Source organism: Rhamphochromis longiceps, linkage group LG20 (genome assembly GCF_057381845.1).
Source record: "Rhamphochromis longiceps isolate RC_006_pf linkage group LG20, R_longiceps_female_GT1.1, whole genome shotgun sequence".
NCBI lineage: Eukaryota > Metazoa > Chordata > Actinopteri > Cichliformes > Cichlidae > Rhamphochromis > Rhamphochromis longiceps.
Genome location: NC_140576.1, coordinates 3,509,853 through 3,526,850, shown reverse-complemented (window position 1 = coordinate 3,526,850; position 16,998 = coordinate 3,509,853). Strand labels below are relative to the sequence as shown.

Below are 16,998 nucleotides of genomic sequence, written 5' to 3'. Positions count from 1 at the left end.
TTTTGCTTCAAAGCTTTTTTTCTTTGTGGCACAGATTCAACACAGGGCTGAGATTTTGACATGATAGCATCACTTAGTTGCTGCGGTGACCAATGAGTTTTTGGTGCTATTGTTGGATTTTTCTAAAAAGTTTTTGTGCTTCCATTTTATGTCACTGGGAGATCTTGTATTAGAATTTAATAAGTTATACCTAATAAAAGAGCTTGAGCACTTATTTTCTGCATCATTCATTATTGGAAAGATGTACATAAAAATCGTTCAGAAGGTTAAAGTGACAAATGGTAACTAGCCATATTTTGGGCACTGTTGCTCAATCGTGACTAGGCTGGGCTGTCAGAGTTGCGTTTTCCATCCAACCAAACACAAACCGAATCCAATGGAGATTTTTGACAAGAGAAAGTACACTTACTCAGACCCTTACTTACGGTATCTGGCCAGCAGTTCCCTTTAGCCGTCCAGAGATCACTTCATCCTCCCTGTCTGCCTCAAAACCCCCACATGGACTCCCAGGGTCCCAGAGGAATTTTTGGCCTGGATTTGAAGTGGAAAAACATTGTGCTGGACGCAGGAGGTTTATGTATTAGTGTTTTTGAATCACTATTCAGACATGAACCAAGTATTTCCTGAGTGATAACTGATTGGTTTTAATACTCAAAACCTGATTTAACTGCTAGTAAACTGAGGGAAACCCCCACATTTAGTCAAGGATGCTTGTCGACTTTCTAGATGAACAAACTTTACTGCCTTAAAGTTTTTCTTTCTCCCTCCGTCTATGGATGGATGGATGGATATATAGCTAGCTAGATATTTTAAAGGATAAATAGTGACCTATAAATATTTCCCATGTTAATATATAGTTGTGTAACATTGCCTTGAATGCTTAAGAAAAATGAAGTCACACTCCCTCTTTTGTGTGTAATGTAATCCAAGTTTCTCTCCTCTGTTGTGGTAGAGAGTCCAGCTGTGTGTCTGTGTGTGTTTGTTTTGGTGCGTGGGAGATGACGCTGGTGCTCTAGTGTCACATCCAGTGGTTCTGCATGTTTCATATGTTTATGTCTATTTTGAATGTTTATATAAACAGTATAGAAATCTTTGATAAATAATCACGCATACATAGCTGTGTCACAAGTTGAGCTTTCATAAATCTAATGATAAGGGGCCTCAGGTTGTTTTTAATGCTCCAAAACTTAGAGATATTTCATTTGTGATCAGTGAAAAGCAGCAGATCCACACAGCTAACAAGCTGGATCGAGGGATGTTTTCAGTTTTCTTAAAAGAGTAAGTTAAATGATTTCCCGGTCATCAAACAACACTGTTTACTGTCAGTCAACCAGATCAATTAAAATGATAATCATTTCAAACCCAGTTAACAGTATTGAAATGAAATTAGTTTCATGGTATGCAAAAGCACAGCAGTGGAACGTTTGTACTTGCCACACTGCTTCCCTTTTAGAGCATGCTCTATGGAAATAAGCTTCTTACATCTGCTTTAACTAATGACCAGGTGCCATTAAATGGCCTTGGTGTCATACTCATTCGTTTGCATTTCCTGTCAAGTGCTATTTATCCATGTTCTCGGCACAGTCTGCCCATTGTTTTTGTGTCACTGCTCAGAGTCTCTATAAATAAGATCTTGTGGGTGACGTTAGTTCCTCCTTTCTCAGCCCCTGTGTTTATGTGTGTATTTATATGTAAATGTGCAGGCTGTGGCTGTTTTCCATGTTTTTTCTAGTTATCCTGTTTATCTCACAGTCATTTCCTCATGGTGGATTTATAGAACAGCAACTTTTTGCCCTGGTATGTATTTCTTGTGATATAGGGTAGTAACGGTGTTCTAGATTAGCATCACTCTTGTCACCAAACTGTAACCCACAGGCAAACAAAGACACTTTTATGCAGAGCAAACTGGTATCGCTGGCTAGAAGCACCACGCTTAGAAAACAGTCCTGCACTGTACAGAGCCTTGTTTCAGACATTTGTGCCCCCGTCTACACAAACGTCCAGACGGAGAGATATAATCTGTTAGGTTAGATGTAATCTCAGATTACAGATTAGGATAGAGACCAAAATGTGAGCACTGGATGGCTTTCAAGATGTAAAAGCGGGGTTTTATTTACAGCTTTCTGTGTAATCCAGCCAGTTATCCTGTTTGAGTTTCATGGTTGTGTGCATTTATGGGTTGACAGGAAACCTGTCACATGCAGGTCTCTGTGTGCAAAAGACAGTCAGGCAAGCGGAAATTGTGGGTGACAGTCATGTCACTTGCTAATCTGCTCAAAGTAATTATAGAGATCTCTCGGTTGGGGAGGGGGCTTGAATACATATGCGTAAACAGGAGAGGGTCCTTGGAGTTTGCATTCACTGTGACACAATCCATGTTTGCTGAGATTACATCAGATTGTTGCAACATCCTCTACAGAGAAGTGAAAGAAAACTAAGGAAAAATGCTGTCTCAGTGCCTTTTGTTCATATATCATGAGCATGTGGATGCCAGGAGGCTTTTCAGCTCTAGTGTGTGTGTGTGTGTGTGTGTGTGTGTGTGTGTGTGTGTGTGGGGATCAGGCTGATGGGTGGGTGGGTGTTAACTGTTAAACAGAGATCCATAGATCAGCTGGTATCTCAGGGTTGAAGCTCAAGGCCAAGATTTGGATTTTTCATTCAGGAGAACTGTGCAGTGATTCCAGGACTGAGGGAAATCACTGGCATTAAAAAGCGCTTCACTGAGCCTCTCAGTTTTTCATGACCTAATGAATATCATTTAAAGAGAAGAAATCTTGGCAGCAGTTGTGGCACTGATTGAAAGACACTGACCTCGTTGCTTTAGTTTTATATAAATATCTCAAATGCAGTGCTGTTTCTGGGTATTGGCAGCTGGAATTAAACTGCTTCCAATACAAATTTCAGCTCTTCCCGATTGGCAATGGAGCAATGAAGAATGGTAAAGGAACAGCACAGACATAGTGGGTTGGGAGGGACAGAGTAAGGTGTGCATAGAAGATCACACTGCATTAAGGTAAAGACAATAAAACACACAAACCGAGACAAATCGCAACCAAAAACAACCTCGTGTATACGTCCAGGTCATGTGCTGACCATTAAGCGTTCTCTTTAACAGCTTTTTTCCCCTTTGTATTTGGGAAAACAAAAAGGGGTGCCGTTCATGGGTAATAGTAATCCAAGAAGCGAAATTTTAGCTGTATCAGCTACAGCCAGTCCGATGATTCAACATTTGAGCTGCTTGGAAAACCACAGGGAGCAAATGTTATGTCATGAATGCTTAATGCCCAGCCATGTCGTCAGAGAGAAATTCACTGTTCACGATGGTTTCAGTTCTTGGATTTGATTTGACACGGTTACGGGGCACACAGTGCTGTAGGCGTCCATTGACTTTATCCTCTTTCACAGGTTCATAAAAATATCTTTTTTCTGCTTTTTCGAGCGTATGTCACGCCACATATAAGTCAAAATCACAACCAGGGTGTTCTCCTGTGGCCTCCTCCCAGGGAGGCTTTAGCAAAGAACCCACAGGAAAGTAATCATCGTTGTAACAGTTTGAGGTTTTATTCACAAATGATCAGAAATAACTAGAAAGAAAATTTCCTTTGTGTGTTGCTACCTGTCTAAGACCCAATCGGAGCCTCCAGGAAAACACCCTGACAACAAGATCAAGATGTGTACGCGTGGAGTGATGCACAGTGCACACATAAACAGTTAATCTCCAAAACCTCAAATGGCTCTAATGTGCCGGATCATAGTGGAGAATGCCAGTGCAGATTAAATCTGAAGTGCTCCGTAATCCCCTACTGTGTCAGAAAAAGTTGTAGCCCTCCGCAGTTATCAGTGTGGCTGGGAATGCCGTTCATGTGAGTGTGTTTATCCCCTCTGTGACCCTGCGCTGCCAGCTATTAGGAGATCAGTCCACTGTATGACTTGTCTTGAAGTATGAGGTCAACATCGGATATTTTAAAAGAAGCCTCACAGGGTCACTGTCATCTGGTCTTGAATGAGCTCTGAAAATGTCACAAACAGCACGATTAACACAAAAAAACAGTCAGTTAGAAGGTCTGGCTGCCAAGGAGAAGGACTGATAATTGCTTATAGATGTGAGATTTGTCACACATTTTTAATATGCTCTTAAAGATGCATTCATTGGTGATACTGTGCCTCTATCACAGCATGCTGGGCAGGTTCAGCCGATCCTTGGACGAAGTACGCATTCCTGGTTTGACATACTGACACACATCTCACAGGGAAGGCCTGTAGTGCCAGTACACCTCAGGCCCTGTCAGCATTCATTCTCTTGTGTGCTGAAGCGCCCTTTAACCTGCCCCAGCTGTGTATACACACATACACATGCACAGATACATTAGCTTCCTGCACCTCAGGGACATTTTTGGAACTATGAGCATTCTCTCTTGGCCAGTTGGCCCTCTCTGTTAGTATGGTGTTTTCCAATCAGCACATTCCTCTTTCTCTAGACAGACACAGTGAGACGATTTTGGCAGCACACACACAGGGTGGGGTAATGCTCATATCCTGTCCCCTGACCTCAGATTACACACAGTTACTGTACTGTTTTTGTTCATGCTCACACTCAAAAACACCACATTCTTGCACTTAACACATACAGCTTTTTCTCTGTTTTGAACCAGCTGTCACAGTCAGTCTTTAAACCCAGAGCCTTTCAGTGTCTTTCTTCCCACTGCCAGCCACATAGCTGGTGTGCCTGTGCCAATCCGTGTCTGTTGTACTTGCCCGACACCAGCACAGACTCTCTTCTGTCTGCGTTAATGACCGATGGCGCTCCGTCCATCTTTCCATCTCTTCCCCTTCTTCCCTCCCGGCACCAATTGGGCACCAGGACTGGGCTTGGCGTAACCTTGTCTCCGACAACAATAACTGCTCCAGTCCACTACAATCAAGTTGCTGCTGATTGTCTCGCTTGCATGTCTGCCTATGAGTGTTTTCCTGTGTATAAACAAGTCTGTAGCATGCTAGAGAGATGGAGAAACAAAGACTGCAACAAGCTGCTGTGTCTGAATTTCAGCCTAGTGTGTGAACCCAGGCATGAACTCCAAGCTGAATGCTTGCCATCCCCATTTTTTTCTTTTTGCTCCCCTGCACAGAGGGAAAGACAAAGCACTCGGCACTCAGTCACACACTGCCTTTCACTCTAAAACTGTTCAACTTTGTTTTGTTGGCTTTTTCTCTACCAAGGTTATTCACTTTTACTCTGCTTCTCTTAATATGAGTGTTGTGAAACCTACAAATTGTATCGGAAGGATTAAAAAAAAGAAGTCTCATATTTAACTCATTCTGGCAGGCACACACACAATCATAGAGGGGACTTCCTTTCTGATTCTCTTGTTTATACAAGCAAATCCTACACTCCACTGGATAGTGACCAGAGTGTGAGAAAACTTTAAGAAAAAACACACTCTATCTCAGTCACACACGAAACTCCCCACCCAGCCCCGGCTTATCCAGCACACCTCCCTCCGGTCTCCCTGCTGAACCTTGGCTCACCGTTTCTCTCCTTATTTTCTTTCATTGTTGCTTAATGCACACACTGGTCTGCATTCCCTGTTGCTGCTAGTGACTCTCAGCCCCCCCCCCCCCCCCCCCCCCCCCCCCCCCCCCGTAGGTCCCCCCCATTGTCACTGGTCAGTGTGGAGGAGGTGTCAGGAGATTGAGGTTAAGCAGCCGTTTGGCGATTGGCACTTGACATAGCATGCGGTGTTATCGCTGCACACAAAAGAAGGCGACTAACAGAGAGAGTGTGGGAGATTGTAGCATTAGGATTGTTTGTGTTTTCAAGGGGAGTGTGTGTATGTAAGGGTGTGTCTTTCATGCATGTTTGCAGTGAGCAGACTGTGTGTTTTGGGGTCCCAGTTTAATGGACTTTGTCAGGCCTGTGCGGCTCTCTAGCACACTCTAGTATCACTGGGAATCCTGCCAGGCCGAGGCCGAATGAGGAAGGGGTGGTGCTGGGTCTACAGTGGGAAAAGGTCGGGACAGATAAATGACCGAGTCCCATGTGAAACTGGCTCACATGGCTTCCTTTTTTGCTCTGCTTACCATCCCAACTATTCCCAATGTTTTGGCACTGTTCTCTGCCTGGTTACGTGCGGCTCAGTGGAATCATACTTGGGTTTTATAGCCAGCAGGCATGTTTATTCACTGGGGCTAATGTAAGGCCAAACAATGGCGTTATCTCTTCGCCTTGTTGTAAATGGACTTAGCTGTCAGCATGTGGAGTTCAGTGGATTTGGTTTAAAGTGGATTATTATTATTATTATGACTCAACCCTCTGAAAATGTATTAGTGAAAGCAGAGGCTGTACATGTGTGTGTCTGTGTGTACGTAGTTGTCTGGAGTTTGTGTGGTAATTATGACTAACCTAACAGTTTGGTGTTGCTGTCCTCTCTCCTAGGTGACATCACGCAGAAGGGCTATGAGAAGAAGAGAGCCAAGCTGCTGGCCTCCTACATCTCCCATTTGCCAAGTAAGACCAGTTCTTCTTCTGCTCTTGGAATTTTTTCATGTTGCATTAAAGCCTTCCTTCTTCTTTTTCTCCATTTGTGTTTTTTTTTTTTCCGCCTCCCCTGTCAGCAATGTTATTGTTGTTCAGGCTGAAAAGCAAAACGAGGCTAGATTGCATAAGAAGATTCCTCAAATTTACATTTGAGCTGATTATTCTTTCACATGTGAAAAGAACAACGGAGGCAAAAAATGGATTCTTTATGTCGTATTGTACTTTTTTCCTTTTTTCATTTCTTTGAGAAGAAACTTGACTGACTTCTCAGTGTGAGTGTTGATTGTCTTTGTCCAAGTTAGCAACATAATTTCTGGCTTTCTGTGGCACTCTAGTGGCCAAAATGAGAATTGCACATAAGGTAACCAGTGATGCACAAATATCTTTAATAACTGCATCACCACAGGTAAGCCACGGATGCACAAACCCATAGTTCCTGTCAGACTTTCTGCTGTATTTAGTGCGTACCCAGTAAATGTGATACATTCTGAAACTGGTTTCAGTTTACAGCTGTGGGGAAGTACTAAAGCTTCTCTGTGTTACTATGTGACAGACAAACTGATTTGTCTGTCAGTTTCCTCAAGCAAGGGTGTGGTGTTTCCTTCGGAAAGTATTGCACCATGCTAGCAGCGGCATGAAAAAAACATCGTTCTCGATGTGTCACTTTAAGCTATTTTAAAAAAAAAAGAAAAAAAAGAGAGCACCACTACACTTCCCTTTCCTCTAGTTTAACCTTTGTTTTGACTTGTGCTGCCAAAACATTTATGTGATTACACGCAAAGATCGTATATTAATCTAGATTTCAGTCCCGTTGTTTTTAGTGATTTTTGCTTTCGTTTGACTTTTGCTGGCAGCTTGCTTTGAATGTCAGAGCATACACCAGAAAGCTTTGAATCTCCAGGGGTGACCGTGTGCTCCTTCACTCGTCCTGTTATCCCTCAAAACCATCATCTCCTCAGGGACTCAGTTACCCAGTTCCCTCCGGGACGAAAAGACAGTTGACTAAAAATATAAATGTAACCCAGTTTCATGTACTCTGTTAGCAGTATAACTTGCATCAGTCAAGTACATGTCCTTATTTCACTGTTCACAGGCTCTGTATGAGGCTAAATTTGGAGAGCTTCAGAGAAGGTCACATAATATTTATGCCTACACGTTGCTGTAATAGCATTATGTAAAGCAACGTGTGCTCTGTTTGTCTGAATTTCCTGGATCTCATGTTAGATTGTTTGTTTTGCTTTTATTAATGGTCCCCTAAATATAGACTTTTATTGACTTTTCACATGCTGGGCTCTGTTCTGTAGATGTGGATCTGCCTCTACCAGATGTGCAGCTTTCCCCGAGCCGCAGTGCCGACCCTAGCCCCAGTCCTGAGGCCCCGGGCCCCTCCACCTCTTCAGCCTCCAGACACCATCGTTCACACCGCAGCGGAGGCGCCAGGGACGAGCGCTACAGATCAGGTATGCAGCACAAAATTCACTACAAAAGCACACAGGTACAGTTGGGGTCAAAAGTTTACATCACGGAGTTTACCTTTAAATAGTTTCTTTGATTTGGAATGAAGGTACAACAAGAGTGGAATGAATGCAAACAATTCAAGTCATTGTTTTAACTTTAATTGTTAAAACAATTATAGAATTTCATTTATTTGGGAGCTATATCCTCACAAACTTTCAACGGGGTTTAACGTTGGCGCGCTAATGGCATAACCTGGTGCTCCAGCAATTTCCACTTCATGGCAGGCGCGAGCCTCGGTGGTTCCTGGGTTGTTCCTAAACATCCTTATCATCTGAGAGACCTTATCAACCTCTGTAAATCTATAATTCTCCTTGGATATAATCACTGAGTTAGTTGGATTTTTTTCATTGTCCAGAGAATTGATCATGATCACTAACCTGAAGTTCACAGGTTTTGTCCTTGTTGTTTTTCTCACTCGGGTTATTCTCTATTCTATATTTATGTAGACATCCATACAGAAGCTGTCCAGGCAGCACTGGCCAAACATAAAGAGGAGAAAATGGCTCTTCCCATGCCAACCAAGAGGCGCTCAGCCTTTGTCCAGTCTCCCATAGATACCTGCACACCTCCAGGTAAGCTTGGTTCCACCCACTCTGAGATCAGATGGTTGCTGGTGATTGTAGCTCCTAAAAAATACCCTCACCAAAACATTAAAAGTTATTGAATTATAATTTCTTTCACGTTTTCTCTTACTCTTAGACACATCTTCTGCATCAGAGGATGAAGGCTCACTGCGCAGAAAGGCAGCACTCAGTGCAGCACTAGCTCAGACCCTGCAGAGCCCCGACTACTGGATCAACCGCTCCGTCCAAAGCTCTTCCACATCCTCATCTGCTTCCTCCACCCTCTCCCATGGAGAGCCCAAGAGTCAGCCCCAGCCCCAGCCTCAGCCTGCTGCTTCCTTGTTAGCTGACGTGCTAGCCCACACACGCATTGGTAAACTGTCCTGGTGGAGAACTCCCAGCGTTGATCCATAAATCTCAGTGATGGTGTCACTGCCATTGATGATGCTATTTTTCTCCGCCCTAACAGAAAACAGTGTCCCCCCAGATGTGACGTCCTCTGCTTCTCAAGACAGAGGGTCCAGGGTGGATCTTCCCCCAGCAGTCAGGGGCATGAGCCGTGGACAGAGCCGCTCCAGCATGCTGGATACTGCTGACGGTACACTCACTTAAGCCAGAATGTCTGTTAACGTCTGGCTGTGGTACAAATATGTATAAAGTTTTATGTGGGGAGAAAAACCTCTAAAGTATTCTTCATTTTCTGAAATATTTGGAATCTGGGTGACTGTCTTTTGGTTCTTTCCTCATTTCAAGCAGTTCAGTCATTTTGGTATTCTAATCATGACATCGGACGATGTTTTACTGTTTTGCATTGACTGTGTGGTTCAAAGCATTGCAGTGAGAAAAGTGATTGAATGTGTTCCAATCAACATACAATCTACCCATGTTCATCCTCGATCACCTTCAACATCATCCTCATGTCACTGTGTGGTGAATGCTGCTAACGACCGATATTTTGTGTTCTTTCTTTTGGGTCCATTAATCCTGTCCCTGTCTTGACTTTGATTTAAAAAAGGAAAAAGAAAAGGTAATATACATCGAACCTGGGGAAGGGGAGGGATGCCGAAGAGGCCCCAAGTAGCTTGCTTTCCATCCTGATATCTACCTCTCTTTACGTTTGTCTCATGCTGTAGGTGTAGAAGTAGAAATCTTCCTTTATAGTATTTTCCTGAAAGAATTGTCCACTCTGTGTCTCCTTGTGTGCATATTTCCCTTTCAAATTTTTCCTGCTGCTGATTCTGTTCCTGACTGTGCTAGTGCGTAGGTTACTGCCTGTGTGAGCGAGAGAGCGTGTGTTAAAGTAGAGATTCATGTTTGAATAAACTTGCATGTGTGGGTGTCTGCGTGTCATTGTTTGTTTGCATATGTTGGTGACGGCGGCTGCTCTCGGTGTTTGTCCAGGCGTGCCTGTCAGCAGCAGGGTGTCCACTAAGATCCAGCAGCTGTTGAACACACTCAAACGACCCAAAAGACCGCCGCTCAGCGAATTCTTCCTCGATGACTCTGAGGAAATCGTAGAAGGTGTGGCACATAACACAATATGTCATGCTTGATTTTCACCGTTGTGTGTACTGCAGCACAGAAATCCTCTTGGTTGTTTTGAAAAGGGTTTTCACTTCTTTAGGAAGTCACCCAGAGTGTTGTGACACCACAGTGTTACAGCGTTACACCCAGTACTCACAGTTTCTTGCTTGCCGATTCTCATGCCTAGTTCCCCAACCGGACCCCAACACCCCGAAGCCTGAGGGACGTCAAATCATCCCAGTGAAGGGGGAGCCCCTTGGGGTGGTCAGTAACTGGCCTCCTGCCCTGCAGGCTGCCCTTGCCCGCTGGGGGGCCACTCAGGCCAAGAGCCCTGCCCTCACTGCCCTGGACATCACTGGCAAACCACTCTACACACTCACATATGGTGAGCGACACGTTGCCTCGTAGGAATATTAAAGTCGATTTTGAGCACAAATATGGGTGTCTGTATTGTTGTGTCCACTCTATAAATGTCAGGTATATTTTTTGCATATGAGCTGGATCAAAGGAAGAAATATTTGTTGGCCCGAGTAGAACAACTCCCACATTACATTGCCTCCAGTGTGGACCCATAGTGGGTTGGGAAGTTAAGCGATCATGGAACAGTTATGCAACAATAATACACAGCAATTTAACAGCAAGAAATCTGGCCTGTGGAAAACAAGATGACATTTTTCTTTTCTTTTTTTTCTTTTCTTTTTTAACCTGTATAGGTAAACTGTGGAGTCGCAGTCTGAAACTGGCCTATACCCTTCTGAATAAACTGGGCACAAAGACTGAGCCTGTCCTTCAACCTGGAGATCGAGTAAGAGTTTGTCAGTCATTTCTTCCTAAGTAAATTGTAAAGTAGCACGACGAGGAAAATCATTTCCTCTGCTTCTTAGGTGGCGTTGGTGTATCCAAACAGTGATCCTGGCATGTTCTGGGTGGCCTTTTATGGCTGTCTGTTAGCTGAAGTCATCCCTGTGCCTATTGAGGTGCCGCTGTCCCGACAGGTAAATATACCTGTTTTCATAGCAGTTCTTCTGTGGGATTTCTGAAAAATGCTCCACATGTTTAGGACCAAATGCATGGTTTATGATAATGAGAGCCTCACCAGTATATTATTATTATTATTATTATTATTATTATTATTATTATTATTATTATTATTTCTTTTAGTTGTCACAGTTTTGTCTGCTTGCCTGTCCTTGTGAGTTGAAGTTTCCTGACCTAAGCCTCTTTTCATAGGATGCAGGGAGCCAGCAGATTGGCTTCCTGTTGGGCAGCTGTGGTGTGAGTTTGGCGTTGACCAGTGAGGTGTGTCTCAAAGGGCTGCCCAAGACACAAAATGGAGAGATCATCCAGTTCAAAGGTCAGCAAGACTAAACTGCCTCTGCTAATGCTGCTGGCTCATCAGGAATCATCTCTGGATGCTTTCATTTTATTGCAAAATTAGTGTAATTAGTGCAGCTTTTTTCCTAATGACAGCTGTAATAGTTTTTGTGTGCTCCATGCTCTTTGTGTCTGCGTGTTGCAGGTTGGCCAAGGATGAAATGGGTAGTGACCGACACTAAGTACCTGACCAAACCATCCAAAGACTGGCAGCCTCACATTCCCACTGCCAACACAGACACTGCCTACATAGAGGTAGGCAGTTCAATGCATTTCTAATTTCTGCATTCTAATTTAGATTCAGTTTATCTTTAGTAAACTGTTATATATTCAATTATGTATCTTCTGTAACTCGCACACTATTATTTGACTCTGATATTAATTTTGACACGTTGTTGACATCTGTGTGTTTGTCTGTGTGTTTGTTTCTCGCTGAAGTACAAAGCGAGTAAGGAGGGAACAGTGATGGGGGTCGCTGTGTCCAAGATCGCCATGCTGACTCACTGTCAAGCTTTGACACAAGCCTGTAACTACTGTGAAGGTCAGAGACTATAAAACACTGCATGTAACTTTGTGGACTTGAAGCTGGTGAACGCACTCATTTGCTCATGTGTTTTCTATCTTAGGGGAGACACTGGTCAATGTGTTGGACTGTAAGAAAGATATGGGCTTGTGGCATGGCGTCTTAACGGTGAGACTGGATGTTTCTGCTGCTGACTAGATGCCCTTTATTTGGTGTGTGGTACAGTATGTTATTGACACTGTTGGTTTTTATATATTTTTTCCTTCCCTGCAGAGTGTCATGAACAGAATTCACACCATTACTGTGCCATATGCTGTCATGAAGGCCTGTCCCATGTCCTGGGTGCAAAGGGTTCACATTCACAAAGGTTGAGCCAAATGTTCTTTCTTTTATACTCCATATTCTTATAATTTTACTATGTTTGCTTAGTTAATAAGCAAACAATATTAATAAGACAGAGTATTTTACAGACTGCTAGGATAATAATAATGTTAGAAAAAAAGTTTTAATAAGAAAACAGTAGAGAAATGATGCTTAAGGGCTTTTTCTTACCCTCTCATAGCACGTGTGGCCTTGGTGAAGTGCCGTGACCTCCATTGGGCCATGATGGCCCATAAAGAACAGAAAGACATCAACTTGTCTTCAATACGCATGCTTATAGTAGCTGATGGAGCCAACCCATGTGAGTAACTAATGTAATAAACAGTCACTATACATGGCCATTTTAAAATGTTGTGCTGTGGGTTTAAGCTGCTTTTACCTACTTTTGTTAATGTTTTCACCCTTTGTTTACCTTCAGGGTCTGTGTCCTCGTGTGATGCTTTCCTGAATGTGTTCCAGTCTCATGGTCTGAAGCCTGAGGTCATCTGTCCGTGTGCCACCTCTCCCGAGGCCCTGACTGTGGCCATCCGCAGGTACAACGTGAACCACACGAGCAAAGAGATAAACAGAGAGACATGTGCTTTTCACACATACAGGGATAAATTTGTTCATCTCTGTGAGAACAAAATTTATACAGTTAAATTTAACCGAGACGTCCTTTATTGAAAATGCATGAAATCTGTAAATATTCATAGGGATGCAGCAATTACTCGCAAATAGTATGGGTCATGAAAATGGAAAAATACACTTTTCAGAATAAAAAGTTAAAAGCATGTACATTTTTTTACCTTGTACAGGCCAGGTGCGCGAGGTGCTCCGCTGCCAGCCAGGGCCATCCTGTCCATGGGCGGGCTGAGCCACGGAGTGATCCGGGTGAACACAGAAGACAAGAACTCTGCTCTGACTGTACAGGATGTGGGTCACATTATGCCTGGAGGTTAGCCACAACTGTTAGGTGTAATTGGCAGTGCAGAAGTGCAGCAGCTGTCACATCTTTACTGTACATTCTGACTGTATGGCCTTTCTTTTAGAATACAGAAGCTCAAGTCTACATAATTCTAATGTTTTGACCTGTTTTTGTTTGTTTCAGCTCTGATGTGCATTGTGAAGCCAGAGGGATCTCCTCAGCTGTGCAAGACGGACGAGATAGGAGAGATCGTGATCAACTCACGTGCTGGAGGCACCATGTACTACGGCCTACCGGGTGTCACCAAAAACACATTTGAGGTCTGTCACAGGTTTAATGTTGTCACACAAATTACAGCTTTGTACCAACATTTACTTTTAAAATGGTAAATGTTGATGGCTTAAAAAGGTACAACATGCTGTGGCTTTTGAATTAGTGGAATGAGACATGATATGAAGTTTACATCAGTCTCCGTACGTCCCCTCTCTGCTATAATGAGCTCCGTCCCTTCTTGTTTGACCTTGTGTATTTAAAATATGGACTCATGGAAAAGGAGTACTAGTTTTAAATTACCCACTAGATGGAGCCACAGACGTCACTGAATAATTGCTTTATTTCTATTTCCTTATTTACTAATAAAATGCTTTATAGACTTCATGGTTTAAATATTGTCCCATTATTTTTATTAATAGAACCCACTAAGTGTTTCTTTTGGCTTATACTATGTTGTACTACTACAACTGCAGTATTTTGGGGTATGCAGTATATTTACCCTTGAAATGCAATCTGTGCTGTGTTTATGACACTTGTCTCTCTCATCTGTGCTAATTTCTAGGTGATTCCAGTAAATCAAGCCGGAGCACCCGTTGGAGAAATTCCCTTCACTCGAACTGGCCTGCTTGGATTCGTGGGACCGGTAGGTCGCTCATGCACAATTACAGTAGTTCCAGTACTCTGCAATTGGGATGTCTGTGCTGAGTTAAATATGTCTGCTCCACAGGGGAGTCTGGTATTTGTTGTGGGAAAGATTGAGGGGCTCCTGATGGTGAGCGGGCGACGGCACAATGCAGACGACCTGGTGGCCACGGCGCTAGCAGTGGAGCCGGTCAAAACAGTTTACAGGGGGAGGTGAGACACTGACAGGCCGCTGTGAACCACAGTGAGGTTTCACTGTGCTCCCAGCGTGTGTGTTCATGCATTACATTACTTCATAATGCACACTGAGTAAGAATGTTCTAGCGACGCACACATGTGAGCAGGGATAATTTAGTGATATTTAATTGGTAATTAGTAAAAATCCCTTCAGCATCCTGCAGCTTCTGCTGGTTTCTTTGTCTAGCTGTGTGTTTGCACTCACTTCTCTGTTGGCATCTGTGCAGGATCGCAGTGTTTTCTGTGACGGTGTTTTATGATGAGAGGATAGTGATTGTGGCAGAGCAGAGGCCCGATGCCAGTGAAGAAGACAGCTTCCAGTGGATGAGTCGAGTGCTGCAGGTGAATCACACATCTGCTCATATCATCTTGATTAATATTATGTTATTCTGTATTAACGTGTACTTGATGCATGTTCCATCTTTAGGCCATTGACAGTATCCACCAGGTTGGCCTGTACTGTCTCGCGCTCGTCCCAGCCAACACCCTCCCAAAGACGCCTCTGGGAGGCATCCACATCTGTGAAACCAAGCAGAACTTTTTGGAGGGAAACCTTCACCCCTGTAATATCCTCATGTGCCCACACACCTGTGTTACAAACCTGCCCAAGCCCCGGCAGAAACAGCCAGGTGGGTTGTCTTAGACATTATGGAATCATGCTTGTATACAATATAAAGCTGTAGCATGAAGAGGGAGCTAGAAATAATGAGGATGTGCCATCAGCTGGCAGTTGAAAGTTTGTCGTTGTGTAACCGACTCTTGATTGTTTCTGATTTCCTCAGTGGACGTTGGTCCAGCTTCTATGCTGGTTGGCAACTTGGTGGCAGGGAAACGGATCGCCCAGGCTATAGGGAGAGAGCTGGGCGTGGTGGAGGACCAGGATCTCATTCGAAAGGTACTGCCACACAGACCAAACTCCACTGATTTCATATATATGAGGTCTAGTAGTGGATTTAGCAGAGTGCAGCACAGTTTTTCACCAGTTTAGTTTGTAGGAATTTGAATTGCCTTAATATCTAAAGGAGTCAGTGTCTATGATGTGTACAACACCTGCACAGTGAGACCATTAATAAAAGATTTGCACGCTATAGCAAAACTGCAATGGTTGCTTTATAGATGGCAGAAGATTAATGAGCAAGTGTTTTGTTCAGATTGCTGTATTGACATTATTATAAGCTTGAACTTGTTTGGATTTTGGATAAAAAAAAATGCTTATTTAATGTAGTAACTGGAAAATTATCAAATTCTTTAATCATTTTAATGTCATACAAACCTGTTCAAATTAAGCTGGTAAGGTAAACTGATGTGTAAACATGCCATGAATGCAGGTTTAATGAGATGAGCCTGCGTCTGTCAGGCAGTATGACTGCTGATGCCTTATCCTAAATCTCTGTTGTTGTTCTGCCTTTACTTTGCTTGGGTTGGGCTTTAGCTCTGTATGTGGCCCACCATGATGGTAAGGCTCTAGTCTGGCCTCCCCTCCCCCCTGCATCCCTCCCACCCGCCTCTTTGCTCATGCTGCTTCTGTCAGTCAGCTGTGATAACCTGACGGCCACCAGGTACAGCTTAGCCCGGCGAGATGACCGTGCAGGCTAGCTTCCTTGTCCAGCAGAGGTCCACACATTAAAACTAATATACAGCAGCACATTACAAATGAGGTCACATCCTACATTCATCCGGGCCTTATTTAATAGTCCCACGTCGCCATCTTATTTTAAGCCTGGAGTTGGCCAGCAGCCTGCTGCAGCTTTGCCAGACCAAAAAGTCAGCAATGAATTAAAAGACATTGATCTCCTCTGAGTGAGAAGAAGTTTCTTATCTTTTACAAAATGTGCAAGTGCAAGGCTTAAGCAATTATAATCTGTCACTTAGCATATATAACTGCAGAAGATGTTCTAATAATATACTGTGATGCACTATACGTATATCCTGCGCATTAGTACGAATTAGAATATTAGAAGTATTTTGACGTGCACCTCTGCTTCCTGTGTTCACTGTGACGCTCCCACGTGCAGCATGGCTTTATGAGTTGCCAGGGCAGCTGGTCTGCATGATGTGACTCCTCACTCATTGTTGACCAGAGCACGACGCACAAACGATTACTTTTCCAGTGTCTGACGGTGCGATACTGCTGAATATCCCTGTACGTCTAGCTGGTGTTATCTTTACTTGTTTTTTTTAATGTTTGTTTTTTACGTGCTTCCTAGTGGTCACCTGGCTTCTGTCTTGTAAAGGGATTCTTTACTTTCAGGTCCTGTCCTTGTGTGTCTGGTGCACTGCTTCCTCGGCTTTTTGACACCACAGATTGAGATGCTAATGACATTAATATATTAATAGTTCTATTAATACTCATTTATGTAACTGCGTAAATCTTGTGAAGTGCCTTTATTTAAGAAACAGCATTCTGAGGGACTAGCAGAAACTTTTTGTTTTTAATCAAAGTTGTCATGACCCCTTTGTTTTAAAGGCCCACAGATTGTGAGCTTGTGGCTCCAGTTTGCCTCCTTCCTGGTGCAGATGG

General features: G+C 43.4%; 1 protein-coding gene across 2 annotated transcripts in view; it reads left to right on the top strand.

Moving 5' to 3' along the window:
- dip2ba (DIP2 acetate--CoA ligase B (putative)a) overlaps positions 1-16,998 on the top strand; it is a 45,050-nt gene that overhangs the window by 20,923 nt on the left and 7,129 nt on the right. For both annotated transcript variants that reach the window (XM_085394803.1, XM_085394804.1), the window contains exons 2-24: positions 6,434-6,505; positions 7,840-7,995; positions 8,500-8,625; positions 8,753-8,989; positions 9,086-9,214; positions 10,018-10,137; positions 10,328-10,525; positions 10,854-10,945; positions 11,025-11,135; positions 11,371-11,494; positions 11,660-11,769; positions 11,953-12,055; positions 12,141-12,205; positions 12,311-12,404; positions 12,600-12,719; positions 12,837-12,951; positions 13,216-13,355; positions 13,509-13,645; positions 14,161-14,241; positions 14,326-14,453; positions 14,705-14,819; positions 14,905-15,106; positions 15,260-15,372. In XM_085394803.1, the coding sequence (XP_085250929.1) occupies positions 6,434-6,505; positions 7,840-7,995; positions 8,500-8,625; positions 8,753-8,989; positions 9,086-9,214; positions 10,018-10,137; positions 10,328-10,525; positions 10,854-10,945; positions 11,025-11,135; positions 11,371-11,494; positions 11,660-11,769; positions 11,953-12,055; positions 12,141-12,205; positions 12,311-12,404; positions 12,600-12,719; positions 12,837-12,951; positions 13,216-13,355; positions 13,509-13,645; positions 14,161-14,241; positions 14,326-14,453; positions 14,705-14,819; positions 14,905-15,106; positions 15,260-15,372 (2,888 nt within the window). The remainder of the gene's footprint in view (positions 1-6,433; positions 6,506-7,839; positions 7,996-8,499; positions 8,626-8,752; positions 8,990-9,085; positions 9,215-10,017; positions 10,138-10,327; positions 10,526-10,853; positions 10,946-11,024; positions 11,136-11,370; positions 11,495-11,659; positions 11,770-11,952; positions 12,056-12,140; positions 12,206-12,310; positions 12,405-12,599; positions 12,720-12,836; positions 12,952-13,215; positions 13,356-13,508; positions 13,646-14,160; positions 14,242-14,325; positions 14,454-14,704; positions 14,820-14,904; positions 15,107-15,259; positions 15,373-16,998) is intronic.